Genomic DNA, 21,737 nt, shown 5'->3' with positions numbered 1-21,737 from the left:
CAAAAAGCTGCTGCCGAACTCTGACCCAGTCAGTTACGAGTCCTAAGATAATTGATCATATAATCCTTCGTTCTGCAAGATATCCCCAGACATAAGACATGGAATACAATCAATCTCTTTGTCCAAAATCTATGTTTCCCGATTTCTGATTTGTGATGATATAGGACTTCTAATCGAACACATCAATTCAGTCCTGGCTGGGCCCAGCGCATAAGTCAACACCAAATCATCGAGGGGCCCACAGATATCGATTTTCCCGTTAGGGCAAAAGGAACGAATAAACACTGACTCATATGCTTGTATCTTTTACTCATTAAACCATACATGACAATATGTTTTATAACACCAAGTTACTGATGCGTTTTCATATCACCAATGTATAGCCGACTTGCAAATTACAACTCATATATCTCTATTTCAAGATCATAGATATTATCGTCTCAGTATTACTCGTGATGAATTCCATGAAGTAATACTCTGAGCGTGGGTTTATCCAATACTCAAATCTCAATTTCTGAGTACTCATGAACGTTGCAGCAAATCTATTTCCATGTCTATCCTTAGACAATCTACAATCCAGTTCATGACAGTCTTGATTCACTACTTACTTCCAAAAGTACGAGCGACTGTGGATTTTGAATAATCTTATTATTCGGGAAGTCAAAACATGCAAAGTGAAACGCAATAATAATATTAATCCTATTTGTCCCCAAAGCTTTTGAGCGTAAATAAAAACACTTTTGTTTAAACACCATATTGATCACTCATTATTCATTGCTTATAGTTTCAGAAAATCAACTTATTACTTGAATTATAACCACAATTTTCCCATGCTCCAAGCATGCACACTTTGGTTTCCTATGGTCCATACTTTGTGAAATAAATCAATTGAAAAACCTTTCCAATGATGCCCATTTCACAATTCCCAATCCCTATTACTAGTGTTAGAACACAAGGTTCTTGCAACTACTAGAATATGCTAGATTCTAACATTTTATGCAACGATCCTTTCGCAAAGTCATAGCACAAAAGTCACCAAGACTTGGCCAATGAAATTACAAAGTACTCTATCGGAAATTGTTACAAGATAATTCCATAGACTTGAAGTCTCACATTCAAAGTACATTCCTTTGAACATCCTTCTTGCATAAAAGTTTCTAATCTAGACACAGACTCTCAACATCCAACTCCCAATATGGAGACATTTCCATATTTGCCATATGACAGCTTATTCTTAATAGAATCTTATCTATTCATAATAATGTCAATATAGCCCATTCAATACTATACTTCTAACTACTCACAAGCGACAAATCCTCAGTGAACCTCAAATTTTCCTTTGATAGTTGTTTAATTATTTTTAGTCAAAACCGATTCTATTTCCTTTTTCCCTCTTAATGCTCTAGGCATTTGGAAAATTTTAGAATGGTAAAATATTACAGCATATGCAATCGATCCTATACCCGAAGCATGATGCATAATGTCTCACATAAAGAAGTGATACTTTATCATCCTTCTGCCATAATATTTTATGTGTCTTGTTCCCACATTTCGATCTATGAAGAGGGATGCCGTGATCATAATCGAATTTGAGAATGCACTATATATCCTTGACTAAATTTATTAACATTTCTCAATCTAAGCTTTAGAATTTTGAAATGAAGTATAATATTCTCTCCCTTAATTATAGCAAAACAACTTTTCAAACATTACAACTTTGCAAAGTGAATCTTTGTTTTCTATAATTAATATTGCTAACTCGCAATACTTTACCATAATAATCATGCTCCCACTAACATGATGATTATTTTCTTACCAGCATAACACTTATGCTCCCACTAGCTTTGACATGTATTCAGAAAACAATTAAACTTCCAGAGAACAATTCTTATTGAATTCCTTAAGTTCATATTTCTAATACCTAATGCTTTGATAAGCCTTTATCAAAGCTTCTTAAAATCATACACCTTTGCCTTAGAAAGCTCATATGTGTGTCTAGACAAATTCAGAACTTATGTCACTAAGTCCCAAATGTTCAGACTAATTGTCAAATCTCATAATTCGAACTATGGAAAGGGATGCCGTAACCATAATCGAATTTGAGAATACAATTTCCACAATTGCTATCTTCTTAAAATCTCTCTTAGTGAAAGCATTTCCTCACAGTCATTTTCATGAAGGAGGTAATCTTATGACACTTAGATTTTGTGGTGTATAAGTTCCTATCCATGTGAATTTGTCAAAACCAAAGTTTGTGACAAATCCAAACTCATATGGACTGAACTTTCTCAATATCGATTTCTTGCCTCATGGTAACACGAGTGCCCACCATGTCTTCCAAGTGGTTTATCAACTCATCCTTACTTATCAATGTACTTTCCATTGATCAAGGTGCTATGTCTTTATGCATTCACATGAGAACTCATAGAACCCACTTGCATAATTAATTCAATTGGAATGGCATAGAAAATGAGTATGTCATCCACGATAGGCTATAAACCTCAAGTCGTGTGCTAGTGATGATCGATAAGGTTTATTCTTGATTAGTTCTTGAAACCTTTTTCAAGATCATTAAAACTCCCACTAACCTCTTGACATATACGATTCTCTTGTCAGGAAACTTTCCTCGACAAAACAAATATTCAAGAGTTAGTGTGGTTCTTATCAAGACAAAACAATTCACAAAATTTGTCCTAGTTGGTCTTTGTCTTATCCAAGACATCACAACTTACAAATTTTAAATGTGCAAGAATAAGAAAACTTTTCCAAATTCCACATTTGATGAGTGTTATAAACCTTCTTGAGACTTGTCACTCAATTCACAATCTTGGAGTATAACTCTAAGACTTGATGTTGGAACGAAGTATGATTGACTTCTTGATTTTAACCATTTCCATAATTCTCGATTCCTCTTCTTAGACATGCAAATGTACTAAGACTTACTTAGAGGATCAATTGAGATATGGTTCCTAATCAATAAGACTTATCATAAAACACAATAAAAGTTACTCTCCCTTCTTCTTAGAATAGAGATACTTTTATCTTTCTGCCTACTTGATTCTTCTTATTCGTTCTGCCATTGATTGAAATTCTTTCAATCAACTTAGAATTATATTTAATCTTATAAGCATAACCATATTCACTAAACTTTAGTAAATCATGACGAATATCTTTATCACTCTCGTGGTGGACTTGATCAATGTACAACCTAGTGTACTTGATCTCCTAGTCCTTCTCTTGACACTTTGTCAAAGAATTAGTCTAATTTCCAAATATGAAGTTTCTCATTCATCACGCAATCAAGTTGCATGACTCCAAGTTTCTGTCCAATTGAAGCTTGGGCGATGAGAATCTTTCCTCATTTGGCAAACTCTCGACATTTCCACAAATGACATAATTAAGAATCAGATCCATTATTGATAACAATACATCAATTTTTCATAACGACTTCATTGCAAGGATATATAAAATTATTCAAACCAAAAATTTTATTTTATTCATAAAAGCAGCGGAAAACTTGTCCTTACAATGCAAAATCAACTGAAAAACTATGTATTTATTCCTAACAAATCTATCATAACTTTCTAAGCTCAAAATCTGATCTTCGAATCCATGCGACGGTGATCCATTTCTTCGTGATCAGACTCATCTTGCTTTTCCATCAAGCTTCCTCTCTTGTCTCTGATCCTGCAAAACATTCAAATGTAATCTTATCACATTATGTATTAAGAATCAATGAATAGGAACTTGATGGAGTTAGATAGTGGATTTTATACCCAAGGAGGAGTCATAACACTAGACTCTCCCATCTCTTAGATCTCTCAGGTAGATAGGGCAGCTTCGTCTCCAATGCCCCTTCTCTTGGCAATAAAAGCAAATGGACTCTTTTGGAATGACACAAGGAACAATCTCAGAGTTTACCTTTTCTGGATCTCCAATGTCATCATTTTCAATGTCCCTTGAAGTTTGGGAGTTTGATTCACCAGACAAATTTGCTTGATCAGCACGCCAAATCATTGTTGATTCAACAGCTATAAGAAAATAGGTGAGATCAATGAGGGTGACGTCGTGATCCATCATATAGTACTCTCTAACGAACTCACTATATGATTCAGGAAGTGACTGAAGAACCCAGTCAACAGCCAACTCACTTGAAATCTCGACACCAAACATGCTTAACCTATCAATGTGTGACTTCATCTCTAAGACGTGTGCACACACAGGTTTCCCATCTTCGTGTTTACTTTCCAAAAGGGCTTGAGTGAGCTTGAACTTTTCAAGCCTTCGAACTTGAAGGTTTGGGAGAACAACGGGAGGAGGTGGCGGAAGTGGAATCAAGTTAGTCCACATGGTAGGGATTGATCTTTCACCTTCATAGTGGAACAAACCTTGAGCAGGAATACTTTTTCCTTTAGATTCGGGAAGACCATGGTTAGATTCGGACATTTACAAAAATGGGAGAAAATTCAAGTTAGTTGATAAGAATCCTTGATGTAACACCCAAAAGAAACATCGAGGCTAGGATCCAACACAACATTCCACAAATTGGAAGAGGGATGCCGTAATCCAATTTGCAGAATATTTGAAGGTAGGTAAATGACGATTTACCAATTTCCACCATGAAAAACGAAAAAGAAGGTTAAGTTTTAAATGTATTGGAAACTCCTAGATTCTTTGAGATACATTGAAACTATTCAATGGCATGTTTTAATCTCGGATTATGCTCTTCTATTTGTGACTGGGATGCCGAGGATCACAAACAAGATGTGAATAACCATGCAAATGTGCTTGGTAACCTCATTGTCTTTATCATTAACTATTGATGTGCCAGTAAACCACACACGCTCCATCAAAATGACAATTATGAGATACCCATTACTACTCTTTATTAGTGCCTTTTAGTGTGCCAGTTAACCACACACGCTCCACTAACGACCAATAAAGCATAATGTGCAATTTCATGGATTAGCATACTTTTCACATTTTTCCTAAAGTAACTAGAGTTGGGATTTTGTAAAATAATGTTCTAGTACTTTCTTTAATAACATTATACTTTTAATGAGATGTATCAAATCCGTTCTACTAACGACCCTCCACTAATCAAGGAAGCGGTGGGTGAGAGTGGACACCCATTCAACTACCATTTTATAGGCAGTTTCCTTATACCCCCCTTATAGATTAGCTTCGTGAATGAGGCATACTAGCGATTTGACTGACCATATTCTTATACATATATAATATTTAACTTTTAATATACATATAAGGTGTGTTTTAAAACATTTTAAAACTCCAAGGGTTTATATAAATTTTTCGAAATTTAAACTATTAAATTTTAAATTTAAGTAAACCAATTAATTAGATTTAATATTTATCTATTAATTAACTTTTAATTAATTTATTAAATCTTTTAAGGATTATCTAATTAAATTAAACAATTAACTTAATCCTAATCCATATCCCTTCTAGATTTCAAAAAATATGGGGATAGGATAATTTCCTTAATTTTCTCAACCAAATAACTAGATTTAATATTTGTCTATTAATTAACTTTTAATTAATTAATTAAATCTAGTAAGGATTATCTAATTAAATCAAACACTTAATATAATCCTAATCCATATCCCTTCTAGATTTCGAAAATATGGGGATAGGATAATTTCCTTATTTATCTCAATTATCCAATAAGGCAACTATTATCCAAAACAAAGAAACCCTAAAAGAGGGAGCATATTTCGAAATTACAAGGGGAGGAGGCTAGGGTTTTGGAAACCCTAACCCTAATTTCGACTAAGGTTCATGGAGGCTAGGGTTTTCGAAATCCCTTTGCACCAAAACCCTAAAATCGAAAATTTTGGCCTTTAGGGTTTAATGGCTATAAACCCTAATTTGCAATTCAACTATTATAGCAATTCAATTTAAAACAACAATGACTCTGATACCACTAATGGGTTTTAGGTAAAACAAATAAACTAGAATACAATTCCTAAGTTCACATGCAACCTACTTTGGATCTATGTTTTATCTATTGAACATACAACTTTGAATTGCATAACAAGAACCCTAGAGGAGAGAGGCTATAATCGAAATTTACAACCTAGGGTTTAGTAATTACATACCTTTCAATTGTTATAGTAAACAATTGATAATTCCCTTGATCTTGATCTTGATCTTCTTGGAAGCTTAGCACCACAAGTGTAATGCCTCTAATGGAATCACACCCAAACTAGCAAGAAGGAAAGTAGAAGGAGAGAGAGGGAGTATGCAATTTTCGGCCCTAAGGGTTTCTTCCAAAGAAAGAGTGACCAAAATGTGAACCAGGAGGCTCCTTATATAGTTGAGGGATCTAGGGTTTAGGAAAAACCCTAATGCTCCTTGCATAGGGCCTAAGCAAAGCCAAAGGCCTTATCCAAGCCCCCTTGGACGAAATCCTTAGGGTTTCCCCTATAGATTTCGTCCACCTCCTTCCAAGGAGGTTCTGGAGCCTTCCACTCAACTATTAGATAATTGCAAACTAGTCCCTGCACTTTATAATTAATTCTTTTAACCCCAAAATTAATTCTGATTAATTTCTGGCTAACAATTAATTAAACAAAATGATTTCTTATTAATATATTAATCTTTTAACATATTTATATTAATTTATTAATCTTATAATAAATTAATATCTCTCCTTTCATAATTTCCTTGTCCGATTGCTAGATTTGAGGGCAACCCAAAAGGACTGTGCTGCTATCAATTCAAGTATATACCAATTATAGTTATGGGCTTAGACACCTAATCCAACACATGCGCCCTCAACCGCTAGAGCGCCCTTATTGGCTCTGACGGTAATGCTCTGATCCCACTGTTTGTCTCCTGACCGTACCTTTTGTCTTGGAGCACGGAGCGTCACTTGGCGGGCGCGAGCCTTCCGCCCGGGTGTTCTGCTCACAGGGGCGCCAGCGGGCGCTGAGCCTGGCTGATGTGCCCGTCTTTAGGGCTTGGACGCGACTCTGTTGTGCTGCCCTAGGCACACCATCACCAGGTATGAGATTTATTATTTTTTTTAAAATCCAAGTTTTCTTTGAAACTCGTCGAGTTGATGGCCTCGACTCGATGTGTTAAAGAGATTTGGGTCGCGAATCTTTTTGGACCAACTCGACGAGTTGCTGGCTGATTAAGAAACCCTAATTTTTAGGGTATTGCACCCTATTTAAAGGTCTTATACCCTTTGGGTGGCCTCATTACCAGTCTCCTCTGTCCAGAAACCCTATTTCGTGCATCATCTCCCATATTTGTGTGTGTGAGAGAGAGCTTGAAGAGTGATTTCTTGGTTTTCTTTTGAACGAGCTTGAAGTTTGAGGTGGTTTGAGTGAAAGGAAGGATATAGATCCATAACCTACTCTTTTGTTGCAGTCATTTTCAGGTATAAAGTCAACACCTTGCTTATCTATTGCTTAGATCTCTTCCTTGGAAGTCTATTGTCATATTTGGCTCATTTTAGGGATTGTTCATGGGTTGAGTATTTTATGAAGTTATCACTTCAGATCTGGAGGTTTTATAGCCTCATTAGACTTTAAAGTTTTAAGCTTTATCAAGTTCTAGGACTCCTTCATGCTTTAGGTCCCTTAATTATTAAGCCTTCCTTGAGTTTTGGAGCCTCTTTGTGACATCCATGGACGTAAAGTTAGCAACTTTACGTGGTTTTCCAGGTCTTGGGTATCAAATCTATATTTTAAATTGTTAGACTTGATATCGACGGATTCGTTTTCACAAGCTCTTCAATTCTCATTTAAACTTTTTTGGCTAACAATCAACTGTTTTAATTTCGATTTATGTGTTGCACATTGCAGTACTAAAACTTCAAAAAATCATATCTTCCTCATACGAAGTCAGCTTTGGGCGTTTTTATATGTACGCTCTCATGTTTACAATTACTATGACTTTCATTTAGATTACTTAGGCTAATAAGCAATCTATCTTTGATTCACTTTTTATGGTATACATAATTGTGTCGGGTTGATTACGAAACTTCAAAGAAGCATAACTTCTTCATACGAAGTTGGATTTAAGTGCTCCTTATACTCACGAGATCTTCACTACGACTACTACATCTTTAATTAAGATTATTTGTTCTAGATAACCTTCTAATTAAAATGTTATTTATCACTCGTAATGCATACGACGAATAATTATCCTATTCGAGGATTTTATTTTTAAGTATTTATCACTTGTTATATTTTAATGTATATCCCAAATTTGTGGTCGTTACAAAAATGGCCCAGGTTATTCCATCGATTCTAAATTCATGGAATACTGGCGAGAAGAAAACATATAACATCGAGGTTGAATCAAAAGAAAACCATGTACCAGTCCAAAAACATCTACAGATGTTGAAAATGGATATATAAACTTTTATTATGTTCTTCATTTGGCTATGTAAAGTGTAGACAACATTCCAAGAAACATCACTTCTCCAAGCCTCATATGACTTAATAATAAGTTGGTTTGCTACCAATTGTACATTCATTTATTATTGTGTTTCATTTTGCATGTTTGGAACCCACTTCCTGAGTATTAATTTATTCAAACCTCCACATTCGGTCATACTCTTGGAAGTAAGTAGTGATTTAAGATTGTCATGGAGTGTTAATAGATTTTCGATAGTGATTGGAAATAGAATATAGATTGGACGTAGCATAGAGATTGCAACTAGAAATCATGAGTACTTAATAGAGATTTTAAGTATTGGAACAACCTGTACTTAGAGATTACTTTATGGATATAGTCACGAGTAATTATAAGGTGATAATATCTCTTATTCTTCAAATCGAGATACATGTGGAGTTTTACTTTACAAGTATGTTGTGCATTGGTATGCTTCAACGCTGTTCGTAATTGGTAGTTATACAGAGTATGTCCATGTATGATATGACGAGTAGACAAAAATTATGTAGTTAAAGTTGATTTGTTCCTTCTACCCTAATAGGAGAACCGATATCTATAGGCCCCTCGATGATTTGGTGTTAACATCTAAAGTGCTTGAAATTGTTGTGTTAAATTTAGTAATCTTATGTAGTCGTCACAAATCTTTATTGGGGAACATAATCTTGAACATTGATATTGACCCTTATCTATGTCTCGGGTTCATATAGATATCTTTTAGAAAAAATGAATAGTTTTTCACTTACCCAAGGGTTAAATCTTGATTAGATCATAGTCTGGCAGATGCATCAGATAGCAAACTCTATGTTGATTATTGAAGAAGTATTAGATCTCATATAGATGATGACTTATCCAAGTAGGAGACTATAGGAAAGAGTGTCCAAGGTCATTAACTATTGATAATATTTATAATAATAGCAGGGTTGTTTTTGGGTTACCCTCATGACCCATTTGAGCATAAAAGAATTTAGGAGAAATTAGTTTATTAATTTGTCATGGCTTGATAAATTAATTAGAAATTGTTTTGGAATTAATTAAATCAAGAGGTTGAATATTAATTAATTAAAAGTTAGTTAATTAGAATATTTCAGGATCCCCGGGATAAGGAGGTGGAAATTTTTAAGGGCTTATCCCATAGGGTTTGGAGTTTCTTTGGGGCTAAGTAATTGCAACCTATAAATAAGGTGTTAGGGATCAAACCATTTTGCTCATCCCTTGGCTTTTCATTTTGGCCTTCTATCCTTTCTCTCTTATGGACAATTTCTTAACCCTCTCTAGGGTTTGTAGAACTTGATCACCTCTTGTAGTTATTTTTGTTCTGCTCTTTTGATGTTCTTGAGTGTGAACCAAAAGATGAATTTTAGTTTGGGTGATTTCATCCAAACAATGTGATAAGAACAAGAACTCAAGCAAGGAGATCATTAGCATCAAAAAAAATGTATGTATTTCCTATATTTTCTTTAGTAGTAGCACTAATAGCATGAAACTTGAATCTCAGGGTAAAGTATCGTTGTACACACCTTAATAAGGGTATCACATAGGATGAGGGTTGGTTACGTGAGTCAGATGTACATATTTATGTCTATTTAATTTTATATGGTGTACTCACTTTTGGATTGTTGATTATTTAACAATATATAACCTCAACTTAATGTACGTTGACACTATTAACCCCATACAAAAGGCTACCCCACAAGATGAGAGGTCGTTGCAAGATGATGGAACTGTGTTGTTTGTGCATGAAGGCGTCGTTGAGGTTGTTTTATATATTATATAGTTCAACAATCTTTGATAGATTATTATTGACTTACTATAAACATTCATAAACCAATTTTAAATGAAACTATAATTTGACATTGTGCTGATCCAAAAGTAACAAGCTTTAAATTGATATCAAGCAAAACCATTAGAAAACTTGAGGCAAACTTGGCATCTTTCAGATTCTACACTTAAAAATTATATATTCTTTTCAAGTTTCCTCAAAAGTCAGGAGCCACGTCAAAATGACCAAATTATCCTCAACTTCATGACAAACAAATATCCATTTTGCTAATAATCTATTAATATCAAATTATCAATCACTAGTACAAAAAGTACAAAAAAAAAAAAAGTGTTCATAGAATCTTGTTTTTGCGCTCTAATGCATTTGTGATTCTTGTAATGCAATATGCTGCACTCAATGGATACCCAGAAACTGCAAAAAAACAAAGTCATGTGTCAAAAACTCAAAATATATACCGTTTTTCTTTTTTATATATTTTAACTATGAGATAATGTCAATCGATGCTTTTTTATACTACATTCTATTTTCAAAACCTAAAAAGATTAAAACAAAAAAATACATATAGAATGAACTTACTTGAAATAAAATCCTCTACGAAGTCATTTTCGATTTTCCCATGGGCCATAGCTCCAACCTAAGCATAATCAAGTTAAAATCCATGTATATGTTTTATTATTATTATTATTATTATTATTATAATTTATACATATATTTACATACATACCACAAAAACAAGAGTTGCATCTTTGTCCAATGTAGCAACATAGTCATGCATGTCAACCAGCTTCTCTGAACTATGCGAAAATCCTGCCCAAAAACAATATAAAAATTACAAATTTGCCCTCAACTATCTCTTCCTCCATATTTCATTTTCTCATATATTTTAAAAAATATCATTTATCCAAAAAAGAAATTACAAACCTATCTTGCGAGAGTTGACTGGAAGATATTGAGTTACAGGATTCTTGATCACACGCATAAGCTTTTCCCGTTTTCCAACAGCAGAAATACTTAGCTTTTGAAGTAATTGCACTGAAATATATCAATAAAATCAAATATGACAAAAATACCCTTGATTAAATACCTTTGAAAAAGAGAAGCATGCATCATATCATAAAGATTCTGACACATGACAAAACAGAACAGATTGTACTCTGTTATGCATTGGCCTCGGATGTTGATGTTTTTTTTTAACAGTTTCTGATTTGTGCAAAAGACATAAATGCCCTTTATATCAATATGATTGAAAAGAGTGAACTTACACATGATTCCAGCGAATCTTTTGAAGGTTCTTGGAATACGAACATGAGGTTTGATTTCAAAAAGAACATTTTTTTCTGTTCTCACATATAAAGCTCTTAGTTTACCAGCTTTATTCAATGGGCTATCTAAGATATTCAATATTGCCTGCATCAAAAACAAGTAATTTCTCCAAAATCAAACCAAAAAACTAACATATAAGTTTCTTGACAAAATGTTTTAAACAATTCCAAGATGGTGGAAATTAAGGATCACTAACCTGATGAGAAATGTCAGGCCTGTAATCAGCTGGATTTCGGTTGTTTTTCCTCAGAAAGTTAGCATGATCTTCTGAGTTCAACAATTGATAACTCTAAAAACACGAATTTGATAAAATACATCAATACACATGTAATCTTGTAATTTTAATGGAATAAGGACGATGGCATAACAATTCATCATAAACAATTTGAATCGGAACTAAGAGAACTAACCTTCCCGACTTTTGCAACTTCCAAAGAAGCTTTCTCGAGGATAAAAATAACACCGGGACTGTTCTTGTCGTTGATCTGTTGCTCATTCAAGTTCACCGGAATACCTGAAAGTTCTTGAGCCGCTTCTTCTGCTTTCTCCTCATCGGATTCTGTAGCTCCACCCTTCAATTTCTTCTGAATCCCCTCTTTTTCCCCTTCTTCTTCTTCTTCGACAAACCCCACATTTTCTTCTTCGTCTTCTTCTTTATCGTACCTTTCTTTGTTCTTCTTCCTCTTACGACCTTTAATTGCATATGGTCTCACCATCTTCTATGATTCAGTAAGTTCAATATCTCTGTTCTACAGTAATAGGTATTCAAATTAGTATCAAGTTTTCAACTGCGAATGGAAAAAGCATGTAAGTAAGCAAACCATATGCATAACTAGTGAAAGAATTAGGGGAAATTACCTTTAGAGATAACGAGCAGTAGAGATTGAAGGCTTGTGGCGGCTGCGGGGTTTAACCAGCGTTTGAACAAGGAAGAGAGGTTTTTGATGGATTTGATAAGGCGAGTAAATTTCGTTACACCCCCTGAGGTTTATCTTATTCTTTAATTGATCCCCATACTCTTATTCTTTAAAGCAAATAAACTTATTTCGTTATGACTTATGAATTATGATGTTTCAAAATAGGTTGCAAACAACTAACTTTATGATGTTCGATTTATATTTTGATTTGTTTTTTTTTTAGTTTTTAAGGCTAGATTATTTAGATTTGGAGAATAAAGTAAAGAGTTATTACGAAATTTATTTTTTTTTTAAATTATATTTAACAGTAAGACTTTGTTGTTAATATTTTTTGAAAAAGTATCATCAACATCAACATATCTCAAGTCTTGTAGTAACTAAGTAAAAACAAAATTAAATGTTGACAAACATATCTCTATAATAATACAAAACTAAAAACACAAAGAGAGTACACCGGAAGTCAGAAGTCATATATCGAAGGTAACGTTCATACAAGTAATAAAGCTCAAAACTTCTACGATTAATAACATAGAGAAAAGGGGAATGCGATAAAGAGGTAGCATGTAAATGTTCCTAAAGATGCACCCATATAAGTAAGAAGAATGATCTAAAGGTGGACGGTATGTAGCTTAAAATTTGTAGTGATGCCAAAGGTACTATAGGTACCTCCATTCACACAGTTCCGTAGAGGAATAGTTCAAAATGGTGCGGGTTCCATGGGTTCACCAAAGTTTTGAGTTAACTCCCTCTTTATCTCTATGTATGTTTCATAACTTGTACATCCATATGCTTTAGTATTTGTACATTAGGACTGGATTGGAAGGGTTAAAAAAGATGGATTATTTATGTTGTGGGCTGGAAAATATGAAAGAGAAAGGAGAAAGAAAAAATTAATGTGACGCCTATGCAATAAAAATTCTATGAGGGTTGGGAGGGAGTGACTCCCTCCACCTTAAGCTACTTGATTATCTTCACACAATTTTATATGAGATCATGTCTTTAAAAAGAAAGGAAAAAATACAGTGGTAGAGCAAAATGAAGGTTATGGCTCACAAACACTTTTGCCATCTAACTAATAGTTTATTATAAAATCATTAAGAAACCTAAAAACAAATGTTCATCGTCTTTTAAAGTTAAGAATTCCTTTATTTACTTGATTGAAGCTTGGACTCAAGCTCATTTTGGGCTAATTTAACTCGATCTCGAGTCATCATTTTAATGAATCGATCTAAGTAGCTTGATTGGCTTACATCCATACGTCTAGTGTTCCTATTACTAATATTTTTAATAAATTGTTGGTTTTGTACTTCAAATGAGGATTTGTTGAAAAAATAGGTTAGACACAATTGTACAAGACTTCAAAGACACAAAGATTAACGAGTTCCACTTTGATGAATGATGTCAGAATAGGTCATACTAATTGTTTTGTTTATATTTTTATATGTCATATTTCGGGGTGAGCAAAAACCAAACCGTAAATCGAAGAAAATGAAACCAAATTGATATCTATTTTTTCATAAACCAAAAATTTCGGTTCGGTTTAGGTTTGTAGAATGAGAAAATCGGGGAAAAATGAACCGAACCAAGTTGTATAAAGTTTTTCTAAATATTTTATGTATATATTATAAATAACATCTACGTTATTTCACTGGAAGTTGTTTCTTGTCCATGTGGTTAAGGCGTTGAGCCTTTGTGAGTAACATTTTCAATTTGAGTCTTGTTTCGGACGTATTCGTTTTATTTTACGAGTTGGTGGATGCATCCCACATCGATGCCCAGATGAAAGTTATGCCATTTTCATCATCTAAACAAGGGGTTGCTTGTTTGTTTAAATCCATAATGTGAAGTTCCATTTCATTTGAATAATATAAGAGTTTTACATAGATATAGTGGGTAAAAGATCAAAAAGTTGTGTCACAACCATTTTTTGGATGACAAAATTAATTCTTTTAAAAACAACATCAATAGATATTGTGGTCATAACATTACTATGCATGACCTGTTGGACTCTATTGAGAAGTTCCACAACAACCGGTGTGAGGAAACCGAAAGTATCGAATGCCCCCTCCTCCTCTTATATAACGATTTCTCAAGTGGTTGTTAGTTAGGTCAAGGTTTGGGTTGGGATTTGGATTCAGTTTAAAACCAAACCTGAACCCGCAAAAAAATCGAACTACATAAAAAAACAGCGCTAAAACAATTATACCATTCGATTTTGTGGTTGGAATAACTGTATTTGTGGTTTGCAATTCGGTTTTGGGCAATAACCGCACCAAACCGCATTATGCTCTGTAACACCGTAAATTTCAAAACAATTTTTCGCATTTTATAAAAACATAATTCATTCATTATTCATGAAAACATCATTGTTTAAAACTCAATTCATAACATATATCAATCCCAAGATCTCATAACATAAAAATACCGTGTGTGTACTGATCATGTCGGCGCCTTCCCGCGTACATCACTGGTACCTGAAACACACCACACAACAACTATAAGCATAAATGCTTAGTGAGTTCCCCAAAATACTACTTATACACATACGCCTTTCCAGGCCATGACCTTCCGGTCCATGTGTCTCAGGGGACTTCCGCCCCAACCCGGTAAACCTACTGGTCTTACCCGCGTCGACCTTCCGGTCCACATCACAATGCCTTCCGGCCCATAACATAATGCCTTCTGGCCCACATCAAGCATAGCATACATAGCACATATAAACGGCTAACTTAATCACATACAATGCATACAACTCATAACATATCCGACCTTCCGGTCACACATAGGTACCTTTCCAGGTACAGTATAGTGAGAAGACTCACCTCGTAGGAAGCCTAGAATCTCGCGTGCTCGATATCTCCAAATCTCGAAACGACGACCCATCCCCGCCTAATCACAACAAAATATCATTCTAATTAATATAGGCTTCCAAGACTAGGCTACACCCTTTTCATTATCCCACAGAGGGTAAAAGACCATTTCACCCCTCCTTGACTCAAAGTCCACATATTGACCAAAACCCTAAAAGTCAACAAAAGTCAACAGACACAGTACGCGGTGTGTACCAACTTCTATACGCGGGGCGTACATCGATGAACCACAATCGGGGGTCGCAACCCCTTACGTTGCACGTACTGGGAGTTACGCCCAGCGTAAATCCCAGATTCAGCCATACCATATTTCTTTGTCTTAAATGGTCAAGACATTCCTTCAACTTCCAGATCTGGCTCTCTTTAAGTCTCCTAACCCATAAAGTCGGAACCTTTAAGCCTTGGCATGGCTGTAAAGGCTCCTACACCCTCTAATACCTTTCTTTTCACCTCCAAAGATCTAGATCTCATGCATGGCTCAATATTTACGTCCAAGATTACATTTTTATGAACATACAACTCAAATAGACCCGGAATATGATAGATCTAGGCTAATGGAGACTATTTGCTCATAAAGTCTGCATCTTGGGACCAAAAACCCAAGAAATTGGTCCAAGAAGCATACCATAAGAACTACAAGGCAAGATCTGAACTTTTTACCTCAGGAAGAAGCTCCAACCTTTGTTATCCTCAGATCTACACTTGTCCACCAGCTCCTAGTCTCCACAATGAACTTCTCTTCTCTTTTGCTACCTTGAAATGACTCCTTGAGGCTTAGAATACTCACACTCCAGCTAAAAACGAAGGAAAAGCTCTCTTAGGGTTTCTTTTTGAAGGATGGTGGCTGAGGGACAAGGCCATCTCATTCCTTTTATAGCCATCAAGTTAGATTAGGGTTTTGGGTCTGGACCGGTTACGCCCGGCGTAACCTTGGGTACGCCCAGCGTACCCGGGTGACAATGCGTTCCACAAGGCGCGTGAGTACGCGCAGCGTACTCCTTGTACGCCCAGCGTACTCGTCCAACACAAAGGCCAAAAATGACAATTATTTAAAAGATGAAGGGCTAATTGGTTGTACCTGAATTTCGGGCTGTTACAATTCTCCCCCACTAGAACCATACTTCGTCCCCGAAGTCTTATACCGAAAATAATTCTGGATGCTGCTCCCGCATCTCCGACTCGGACTCCCACGTCAGCTCGGACCCCTTCCGATGTTTCCACTGCACTTGCACCAAGGGCACTTCCTTGTTCCTCAGAACCTTAACCTTTCGATCCCTAATTGCCACCGGTCTCTCAACATAGTTCAGGACAACATCCACCTGAATATCCTCTAATGGTACCACTGCCGAATCGTCGGCTATGCACTTTCGCAACTGCGATACGTGAAAGTTGTCATGAATCTGACCCAATTCTGCTGGCAACTCCAAACGATAGGCTACCCTGCCTACCCTCGCGATCACCCTGAAAGGTCCAATATATCGGGGCCCCAACTTGCCCCTCTTCCTGAATCGGATCACTCCTTTCCAAGGAGAGACCTTCAGGAGCACGAAGTCGCCGACCTGAAACTCGAGCTCGGACCGACGCCTATCCGCATAACTCTTCTGACGACTTTGAGCGGCCAATAACCTCTGTCTGACCTGCTGGATCTGCTCCGTCATCTGAAGCACAATCTCGGTGCTTCCTATCACACGCTGCCCTACCTCTCCCCAACAAATGGGGGTTCGACACCTTCTCCCATACAACAGCTCAAAGGGGGGCATGCCAATGCTCGAATGATGGTTGTTGTTATAAGAAAACTCCGCCAAGGGCAAATACGTGTCCCAACTCCCTCCGAAATCCAGTACACATGCCGAAGCATATCCTCGAGCGTCTGAATCGTCCGCTCACTCTGCCCGTCCGTCTATGGGTGGTATGCGGTACTGAAATGCAACCTCGTCCCCAACTCCTCGTGAAACTTCTTCCAAAATCTGGAAGTGAAACGTACATCTCGATCTGAGACAATCGAAATCGGTACTCCATGTCGCAATACCACCTCTCTCACGTACATCTCCGCCAATTTCTCCGCGGAAGAGCTCTCACTGATGGCCAAAAAGTGAGCACTCTTTGTCAACCTATCCACAATCACCCAAATTGCATCGACGCCCCTCGCGGTCCTTGGCAATTTGGTGATAAAATCCATGGTAATCTGTTCCCATTTCCACTCGGGAGCCTCTAGTGGCTGCAGCTTACCATGTGGACACTGGTGTTCGGCCTTAACCCTGCGACAGGTCAAGCATCTCTCTACAAACCATGCGACGTCCCTCTTCATACAGGGCCACCAATAATCATTTTTCAGGTCCAAATACATCTTAGTGGCCCCGGAATGGATCGAGAATTTCGATCGATGAGCCTCTTCCATCAAGATGGTACGCGTCCCGCCCACGGACAGTACCCATATCCGACCCTGAAAAGTCATAAGCCCTCGACTATCGGTAACGAATCTCGATACCAACCCGACAACTCGTTCCCTCTTCTGGCTCTCAGGCTGCACAGCCTCAGCCTGGGCCCCACGAATAGCATCCAAAACCGGGGTCATCACCGTCAATCTCAAACATACATCTCGCAATGGGGCGGTCTCTGCCCTACGGCTCAGTGCATCGGCTACAACATTAGCCTTGCCTGGGTGGTATAGGATCTCACAGTCATAATCCTTGACTACGTCCAACCATCTCCGTTGTCGCATATTTAGGTTGGGTTGATCCATCAAATACTTCAAGCTCTTGTGGTCCGTGTATATCGTACACCGAACCCCGTACAGATAGTGTCGCCAGATCTTGAGAGCGAAACTACCGCTCCCAGCTCCAAATCATGAGTGGGATATCTCGACTCATGAGGCTTAAGCTGCCTCGATGCATACGCTATCACATGTCCCCTCTGCATAAGCACCATTCCCAATCCGGATATTGATGCATCACAATAAACCACAAAATCCTCCATCCCTTTCGGAAGGGCTAACACTGGGGGTTCGCATAACTTCCTGCGAAGTGTCTCGAACGAGGTCTGCTGCTCCGGAACCCAAGAAAACGCAACACCCTTACGGGTCAATTTGGTGAGTGGCACGACGATCTTGGAGAAATCCTTAATAAATCTCCAATAATAGCCGGCCAATCCCAGAAAACTCCTGATCTCAATGGGTGATCTCAGCACCTCCCACCTCATGACTGCCTCAATCTTGGCCGGGTCGACCAATATCCCATTCTGGTTGACGAGATGTCCCAAGAACTAAACCTCTCGTAACCAGAACTCGCACTTGGAGAATTTGGCATACAGCCTCTCCGATCTCAGAACTCCAAGGATCTCCCTCAAATGCTCCTCATGTTGTTCTCTGGACCTCGAATATACCAAAATATCATCAATGAATACGATCACCGACCGATCCAACATCGGCCTGCACACCCTGTTCATGAGATCCATGAACGTAGCTGGTGAATTGGTGAGCCCAAAAGGCATCACCACAAACTCGTAATGCCCATAATGAGTTCTGAATGCTGTCTTCTGGATATCCTCATCTCGAACCCTCATCTGATGATAACCCGACCTCAAGTCTATCTTGGAGAACCAAGATGCCCCCTGTAACTGATCGAACAAATCATCGATCCTTGGCAACGGATATCGATTCTTGACCGTCAACTTGTTTAACTACCGGTAATCGATACACATCCGGTGTGAACCATCCTTCTTCTTGACAAAGAGGATCGGCGCTCCCCAAGGTGAGCTACTCGGGCGAATAAACCCATTTCCCAGCAGCTCCTGAAGCTGCGAAGATAACTCTTGCATCTCTGGCGGCGCGAGGCGATCAGGTGCCTTGGCGATAGGTGCTGCTCCCGAAACCAAATCGATAAGGAACTCCACTTGCCTCTCCGGAGGCACACCCGGTAGTTCCTCGGGAAAAACATCCGGAAACTCGCACACTATCGGAACTTCCTCAATCGAACTTGGCCTTTTCGCGGCCACGCGCGTGTCTAACACATAGGCCACGAACCCACTGCAGCCCTGCTGCAGACTCTGCCTCGCCCTGGCAGCCGAACAAAACGCTGACCCGCACCGGGTCCCCTCGCCATACACCATAAGCACTCCCCCACTAGGGTCTTGGATCGTCACCAACTGACGCTCGCAATCTATAACAGCTCCAAATCGGCTCAACCAATCCATGCCCACTATCACACACACGTCCCCCATTGCAATCGGGACCAGATCTATCGGGAACTCCACCCTGAAGATCTCAAGGATACATCCTCGAATCACTTCCGTAGCATACACTGCTCGCTCATCAGCTATGGAAACTCGCAGAGGTCGACTCAACGCCTCTCGACGGATACTAATGTGCTGACTAAATGCCAAGGATACAAAGGACCGACTCGCACCCGAATCAAATAATACTAAAGCAGGTACAGAACTCACAAAAAAAGTACCTACGCATATCATCATATAAGCACAATATCATAAACAAAAGATCAAATACGGAATACATACCAGCCACGACATCGGGCGCCGCGCGGACCTCCTCCGCAGTCAACTGAAAAGCTCTCCCACGAGCCTTCGGAGCCTCGGCCTTCGCCGTTCGAGCCTCAGTAATCCTAGCAGTCGCGCAGATCCCTACGCTGATCCCTGGTGTAGCTGAGGGCACTCGGCCTTCCGATGGCCGGTCTGGTTGCACTGGAAGCAAACCATAAATCCCTTGGGGCAATCCCTGGCGATATGCCCCTCCTTGCCACATTTGTAGCAAGAACCCGATCGATAGGCCCCCTCATGACCCTTGCCGCACTTCCCGCAAGTGCGGCCCTTCTGGCCTCCAGTCCTCGAATCAGCGGACTTGGTTCGCTTGGCTGCCGGCTGAGACTGAGTCGGCCGCCGATCCATCCTCTGAGACTCGGCCTCCTCCCTGGCCTGAGTCTCCAACTCAATCTCCCTCTTCCTAGCATTTGCCTGGAGCTCAGCAAATGTCTGGTATGTCGAGTTCGACACGAACTCCCGGATGTCCCTCCTCATAATACCCAGATACCGGCTCATCCGAGCCTGCTCAGTAGCCACCTGCTCAGGGCAGAACATCGCCCTCTCATGAAACTTCCGGGTGACCACAGTAACCGAATCGTTACCCTGCTTGAGGATCAAGAACTCCTGAACCAGCCGTTCCCTCTCCACCAGGGGAACATACTCGTCTCTGAACATGGTGGTGAACCTCTCCCAGGTCACCGCTGAAATCTCTGCAAGAGTGAAGTTCGCCGTCACGAACTTCCACCAATCCTTCGCTCCCAAGCGGAGCTGGTTCAAAGCGAGCCATACCCTCAGATGCTCCGGACATGAACACGTATAGAAGCATCCCTCAATGTCAGCAATCCATCTCATCGCAGCGATCGGATCCTGCGTCCCATCAAACTTGGGTGGCTTCGTGTTGCTGAACTCTCGGAACAGCAACGAGTCACCTCCCTGAGGCCTGGTAGCAGCCACAGCTGCCGTAGCTGCAGCGGCTGCGGCCTCAGTCACCGCGGCGTACCGCTCGTCAAAAGTCTCCAACAGCGTGGTCTTAATAGACCCAAACATCTCCGGAATCTCGGCCCTGATTGCCGCAGCCACCTCATCGTGGATCATCTGACGAAGCTCCTCGTCACTCACACCTCCCGCCTCAGGCCTGTGGCGTGTCCCAACCATGATGCCTCTGAAATACAACGAAATTATCAGAGATTCGATCGAGCATACTCATACTCGATGACGCAACCTACTCGTCCTCCGTTGTCCAAAAGATTCTTACTTGGGGTGTCCACTGATCCGGTGTCTTCAGTAGTATGGGCCCAATACTACCGATCACACCGCATCAGCATTCACTCCAAGTCCTCCTCCTTGGATCCTGGATTACGAGTACTCTACTCTCATGAGCTCCTGACTGCTATCTACTCACTCTCAAAGCATCTCAGCAGCAGAAATCTCCTAGGCTAAGGCATCACAAATCAGGCCACTCTAGTCCTAATATGTATACATAGCCTACTCTAGCATGCATAATGTAACATAACGCATCTCATAACATATAACGTAAGAGTACTTTTGGGGATTCACCGTTCGGGCGCTGGTTGATCGTACACACGGCTCTGCTCTGTCTATCTCAAAACTCTTTTTACTCTTTTCGAAAATTTTACTTATCAAAATTTTTCCTCAAATCCTCAGTTTGAGTTCAGATACACCCGAAGACGCATCCGAATCCCTCAAACCAAGGCTCTGATACCAACTTGTAACACCGTAAATTTCAAAACAATTTTTCGCATTTTATAAAAACATAATTCATTCATTATTCATGAAAACATCATTGTTTAAAACTCAATTCATAACATATATCAATCCCAAGATCTCATAACATAAAAATCTCGTATGTGTACTGATCATGTCGGC

At 38.9% G+C, this 21,737-nt stretch overlaps 1 protein-coding gene across 3 annotated transcripts; it reads right to left on the bottom strand.

Annotated features, from left to right (window-relative positions):
* Positions 1 to 10,339: 10,339 nt before the first annotated feature.
* LOC145056895 (nucleolar essential protein-like protein) lies at positions 10,340 to 12,520 on the bottom strand. 3 transcript variants are annotated; one of them, XM_079004616.1, is made up of 8 exons: positions 12,389 to 12,520; positions 11,941 to 12,279; positions 11,727 to 11,819; positions 11,470 to 11,614; positions 11,129 to 11,239; positions 10,932 to 11,014; positions 10,784 to 10,841; positions 10,340 to 10,618 (listed from the first exon to the last, which is right to left on the bottom strand). In XM_079004616.1, the coding sequence occupies exons 2-8, from the start codon at positions 12,244 to 12,246 to the stop codon at positions 10,539 to 10,541; spliced, it is 876 nt and encodes a 291-aa protein (XP_078860742.1). In that variant the 5' UTR covers positions 12,247 to 12,279; positions 12,389 to 12,520; the 3' UTR covers positions 10,340 to 10,538. The 3 variants fall into 3 exon arrangements, with proteins under 3 accessions (XP_078860742.1, XP_078860743.1, XP_078860744.1); XM_079004617.1 differs by having other exon boundaries at positions 11,941 to 12,274; positions 12,389 to 12,516; XM_079004618.1 differs by having other exon boundaries at positions 11,941 to 12,318; positions 12,389 to 12,469.
* Positions 12,521 to 21,737: the final 9,217 nt, after the last annotated feature.

Source organism: Lactuca serriola, chromosome 6, assembly GCF_051521515.1.
Source record: "Lactuca serriola cultivar US96UC23 chromosome 6, Lser_US96UC23_V15, whole genome shotgun sequence".
Lineage (NCBI taxonomy): Eukaryota > Viridiplantae > Streptophyta > Magnoliopsida > Asterales > Asteraceae > Lactuca > Lactuca serriola.
This window is presented reverse-complemented; position numbering and strand designations above follow the sequence as displayed.

Bases quoted from the DNA above. Each gene is read 5' to 3' on its own strand.
- LOC145056895 (XM_079004616.1), bottom strand. From the start codon at position 12,246: ATGGTGAGACCATATGCAATTAAAGGTCGTAAGAGGAAGAAGAACAAA. The intron at 11,240-11,469 runs GTAAGTTCACTC...GATATATTTCAG, and splicing joins AAGATTCGCTGGAATCATGT to TGCAATTACTTCAAAAGCTA. The intron at 11,015-11,128 runs GTTTGTAATTTC...GTTTTTGGGCAG, and splicing joins AGTCAACTCTCGCAAGATAG to GATTTTCGCATAGTTCAGAG.